The 5,078-nt window shown below is 35.6% G+C and overlaps 1 protein-coding gene across 1 annotated transcript; it reads right to left on the bottom strand.

Moving 5' to 3' along the window:
- Window positions 1-551: 551 nt before the first annotated feature.
- On the bottom strand, window positions 552-3,887 carry LOC135215145 (uncharacterized). The gene is made up of 3 exons (XM_064249586.1): window positions 3,428-3,887; window positions 3,138-3,242; window positions 552-1,789 (listed from the first exon to the last, which is right to left on the bottom strand). The coding sequence occupies exons 1-3, from the start codon at window positions 3,547-3,549 to the stop codon at window positions 1,477-1,479; spliced, it is 540 nt and encodes a 179-aa protein (XP_064105656.1). The 5' UTR covers window positions 3,550-3,887; the 3' UTR covers window positions 552-1,476.
- Between the last annotated feature and the right edge of the window lie 1,191 nt (window positions 3,888-5,078).

Here is a 5,078-nt window from a genome sequence, read left to right as displayed (position 1 = left end):
ATTTAAGATTGTCTCTTGATAGGCATCAGGCGTAAACTATTTTAGGATACTAATTGTAATTCAAATTTCAAGTTCTTATTATAATTCGATATCTGCCGGTTATACACTTGAAAAACTTGAGCTAGGTATACGACAGAAATGCCGTTTACGATAAAAATAATTTTTGCCAGAAGGGGAAAAGCTTAATTTCTTAAAACAGATTTCAAATAGTAAATGTTTGTTTTACTATTAAAAGCTGGATAGTTTAGCTTTAGTACCTTTTCAGACCTGAAAGTCTCAAGAATTTTAGTTTGGCATACATGAAAGCCTTCATTCTCAAAGTAGAAATTTAGATAATTAATTAGCTGATTATAAAGATTATCAAAAAGGGAAAGAGGAATAGGGAGTGTTGAAGGTAATTACTCAGTCAAGGGATAATTTTTGGTTAGGAGTTTACGTTAAAAAGGTATTAGACTTGTGGTCAGTACGGTGTGATTATTCGTAAGAGGTATCTGTTATAAACCATATCTTATGGCAAAAGGAAAATCAAATTCCTTATAGTTTAGTCTTTATTTTTTATTGGAACTAATGAGTAACCTTGCATACTTATGTGATACATAACGTAGTCTGATGCGACACTTCACTCGTAGGTTGCTTCTACATTAAACTGAAAGCTTCTGCTAATGAGACACTCATGGTGAATTTGTTACGTATATTCTGGTTTGAAAGTCAAGTTTTCGTATACTATGTTCCTAAGGAGATTAAAAAGTTACATACAGTCAGCAAACACGTAATGTGTCTATAGCTATATGGATATACATACATAGATATATACATATAAAATTCGTAACATAAGTTTTTTATCTGATTTTTATCATGACTCTTTCACCTTCATTGTGTGAATACATCAGGAAGGAGTTAAATATTTGTTGGTCAAAGCTTGTTTGGCCTTTGGGGACTGTCAGGGGAGGTACAAATCTTAATTTATCTTACGAATATCTGGATGCTTTGAGGAAATACCAAACAAACAGCAACAATTGTTTCAATATTTTCACGTACAAAATTGTCATCCTCGTATTTACATTGAAGAAACAATAGGGTGTATTGGAATATCAATATATATAGGTAAATATATACTACATGTGTGATGACTGAAAATTCACCAAAAAATTTGCTCATATCTGTAATCAAAACCATTCTCGCACTTTTAAAGTTCTTGTTAAAGCAATATGGAGTAAGCAAATATTATTGTGCTCACGAAGTACATAGCTTGATAGCATCATACCGCAGTATTTGTAAAGGGAAGCAATAAGTATATGCAGATCTTTATCCTTTTGTTAAAACACCAAGAATTAGCAATTGGAAAATGCCTGGAATTATACTTGTAGCCTATAGTCTTGAACACACTGAACTCTGAAGAGGCTGCAGTGGCTACATTTTGAACTGGTAACTGCACGTAAAATTGACAATTTAAGAAGCAAAACAAGTCTAAAAGTGTTAAACTCGTTCGGATGCTTCGTAGCATTCAGATGTACTTCTTCCAGAGGAAACGGGTGACAATTCAAGAACAGAAGATGCAGTCCTGTTTGATGTTGAGTCTGACGTTGAGGATTCGGCAACAGAGGGTGTGGCAGTCTGGTCCTCAACTGCTGGTTCTCTTTTAGCCTTGCAGATTGTACCTAAGCATCTTCTTGCAAATCGGAACGGTGAGAGAAACCTTTCCTCTATCAGCCTACGTTTGCTTTGGCTTGTCAGCAGAATTATGAATACGAAGAGACCTTGAAGAGCGCTCAGGATTTCAATGGGTGCCCTAGAGGTGAGAAAAAGATTGTAGCCTGTGCCTGATAGTGGGAACACTAGCTGAAAAGCGACCTTTAAGTGTTGTCAAGCATTGAATGGAATTCATGGTAACCACTCTCTACTCGACCTAGGCGATTGGGCAAGTGCCTGTTTTGGTGCCAGACTCTATTGGCGCTAGTTAATTTGGCAATTGACGTTTCAGCAACAATTTGTTTTTATTATTGAATACTGTTTTAGCGCAGTTTTAATAGAACCAAATTGCAATATCCTATTACGAAGTGAGCTGAGCCTATGACTAATACGTATTAGGAATTATCAAAAAGAGCTCATTTCCATGTTACGAGTCCAAACAGTGCCACATGTTTAAGTCTCGTAAATTTTCCTACAGTATTTTGAACATCTTTACTGGAACGTAAAAATCGAAATATCGCCACCACTACTAAATCAAGTAGGAGAGGTAATAAATGCATTTTAGGATACAACAAAACGAGCGTTCTAGCGTGGGGAGACTTAAACCTTTTAGGTTGACATGCAAGGTTTCAAAAACTACCAAACGATCTTAACACCTACTGCTCATTACTGCCAAACTACTTCCCTTAGTGTCCCTTTCAGTTTGTTTGTTGTCGGTCCGCTGCCACAAGGATTTCGTCATTTTGCCATCCTTGTATCTATGCGGCAATATTACAATTTTACAACTTTTTAAAGATTCGCCGTTGAATAAATAGTTAGTTGTTCTCCTTATATTCCGTTATTTTAGGTAAAGGTAAGAGTTGATTAGGGAGAGTTGTCTTATTTTAAAACTTGTCTGTGAAATTTCATTTATCTTTCACTTATTTTATAACTGTTTTTAACCATAACCTTTTTCTAATGAGGAATTTTATCCTTTTTTATGAAAAAGTTTGTAAATTTATGATTTTAATATTAATAAGTTAATTTGAATACAATCTAATTCCTGTTATGTTAATTCATTTTGACTATATTCACAAGTGGTCTATTGGATCTCTTATGAATAGCAATATGTTCGGGACAGGGTTCCATGAAACTTTTCATAGGTCCAAATAATTAGCTATTCATTTGGTCCCTGAATTTCTCATAAATCACCATAGTTTACTTTTTAAAAAATTTCTTTTGTCTGGCGCCCAAATAGCTGGCGCCAAAAATTAGTCCAGTGCCAAATCAGCTGGCGCCGAAAGGGCTGTGTCAAATCCGACGCTCCCTAATGCTGCTATTCACAGAAATTTTCTGGGGCTTAATTAACTATCTTGATTGTATCTTTGAATATCGTAGGACATGGCATTCTGGGCTGAGCAGAAGAATTCAGCTAAAGTGTATATATAAAAAAAAATTCAGTATCTCACCAGAGTTCTGATGGAGGGAATTTCTCCGATAGAATACTCGCAGCCCAGTCTAAGACCGTTATGCTAAAGACCGACAGGACAAAAAGCTTCAATTTCTGGTAAAATCTGGAAAGAAAAGCATTAGACCTTCTTCAGGTTTATTTTCTAAAAGGCCCCAGCTTTTACACCATACAGTAATCCTGTGTGATCATACACCATGAATAATCAATAACCGAAAGCTTGTTTTTCCTTATCATGAAAATCCTCGTGTGACATGACATTATTTATGACATCGACCACATGATTCTTACTCTTGGACGTGATCGGACGTATCCCTGGTTGATCGTCCCATGGACTGGATTTCGTTCGTAACCCCTTCAGAATTTCGGAGGATTATCTTACTGTTCTTCAGTGTAAGGATTAAAAGCACCATGTTGCAAAAAGCCAGGAGAGCGATAGGACCATAGAAGTAGAGAAAAAGACCAGCATCTTCTAATAGATAAAAAGAAAAGAAAAATAATTAGTAAAGAATTTTCTGGATTTTGTTTGACCTGTATATCATTTAAAAGAACAAAATCTTTGTATTTTGTAGTATAATCATTGAAATATTTCATTCTATTTCCAAGAAACATAAATTGCAAAATAACTATTGCACAGAGCTGCGTTGTAACACCCCTTCAATATAACTTCGTCATATCAAGAACCACGAATGAATGACACACCGCAAAAATCCATTACAGTACCGTATGGTAAATCTACAATATCATCAAAATTGCTGTCCGTGTTCATCAGTACAATGAACTAAAAGAATCTTTCCCTCCTAAAAAACGTCAGTTTTCTTTTGGTTGTAACACATTAACAATATCTTATCATCATACACCACAGTTAGTATTAAAATATTTTGTCTAGATGCCAATTTTGTAGCTTTTGAAATTACCATTGCTATTGTAATTCAAATAAAGAACTCATTTGGACTATTGGCTCCTTTTGGAGGAGGGAAGGGCGGGAAACCTTTTTTCACCAGAGGTTCTTTTTGCTATACACATAAATAATTACTGTAATGTTAGATGTATTATTCTTAATTATATACTAATTTTTTGTTGGTTATCTCCTATTTCTTTCATTCATGAAATCCTTACTTTGAAAGCCCATGGAATTCGCGTATTTACATACAAGTGTAAGTTTTTACAAAATAAAAGGTATTGACAGTCTATTCCTTTTTTTCAGAAATATTGTCCAAGTTGAAACTGGAGTAGAGCTCATTTAAACAAATATATTTGTAAAGTAAATACCGTCAAATTGAGTAAAATCAAACTTAATTTTGTAACGGAAGTATAATCACCTTTCCCCCAAATCTGTCTGGGGTCTGTCAGAAGTCACTAACGGCACAAACTGGATTGATGCCCTCAATACTGACCACATAAAATACCTGCCTTGACAGCAGTCCTGCATAAATCCGTTTTCAGATCTGTTGCAGTGATAATTCCAAGAATATTTTGACAGCACCTAGTTGAGTAGGCATGTCAGTCCTTCAGCCCATCTTGAGCATGTTCCACAGACTCTTGACTCTAAGAATAATGTTTACCATGAACGATGGTGAGGACAGGCCGAACGCCTTACATTTCAGTGATTTATGTAATGTAAACGCCGATCCACTGTCTCTGAATTATAAATGGGCATCATGAGGAACATTTCCTAGTTACATTGCAACTTATGACGTTCATTTAGTTGACAGTGGCTGGAGTACACAGTCTAGCAGCGCTCCTGATACATCACGATCTATTTCAAGTTTTCACAGTCCATTGCCTGTGTAGCAATTAAGTTAAACTTGACCTTTCGAAGTTATATAGGTCCTTGCTGAGTATGGGACAAACAGCAACGCCTTTAGTCACGAGAAACTTTCCTTATTTTGGCGTTCTTTATCCAGGGATTAGGAAAGCTTGGGGGCAGCTGCTGGAAAAT

The sequence above is a fragment of the Macrobrachium nipponense genome, chromosome 5 (genome assembly GCF_015104395.2).
Source record: "Macrobrachium nipponense isolate FS-2020 chromosome 5, ASM1510439v2, whole genome shotgun sequence".
Taxonomy (NCBI): domain Eukaryota; kingdom Metazoa; phylum Arthropoda; class Malacostraca; order Decapoda; family Palaemonidae; genus Macrobrachium; species Macrobrachium nipponense.
Note: the sequence above shows the minus strand (reverse complement) of the source record. Positions and strands in the feature narration are given on the sequence as shown.

Bases quoted from the DNA above. Each gene is read 5' to 3' on its own strand.
- LOC135215145 (XM_064249586.1), bottom strand. From the start codon at position 3,549: ATGGTGCTTTTAATCCTTACACTGAAGAACAGTAAGATAATCCTCCGA. The intron at 3,243-3,427 runs GTAAGAATCATG...TTTTCTTTCCAG, and splicing joins ACGTCCGATCACGTCCAAGA to ATTTTACCAGAAATTGAAGC. The intron at 1,790-3,137 runs GTGAGATACTGA...TCTCACCTCTAG, and splicing joins TTCCCTCCATCAGAACTCTG to GGCACCCATTGAAATCCTGA.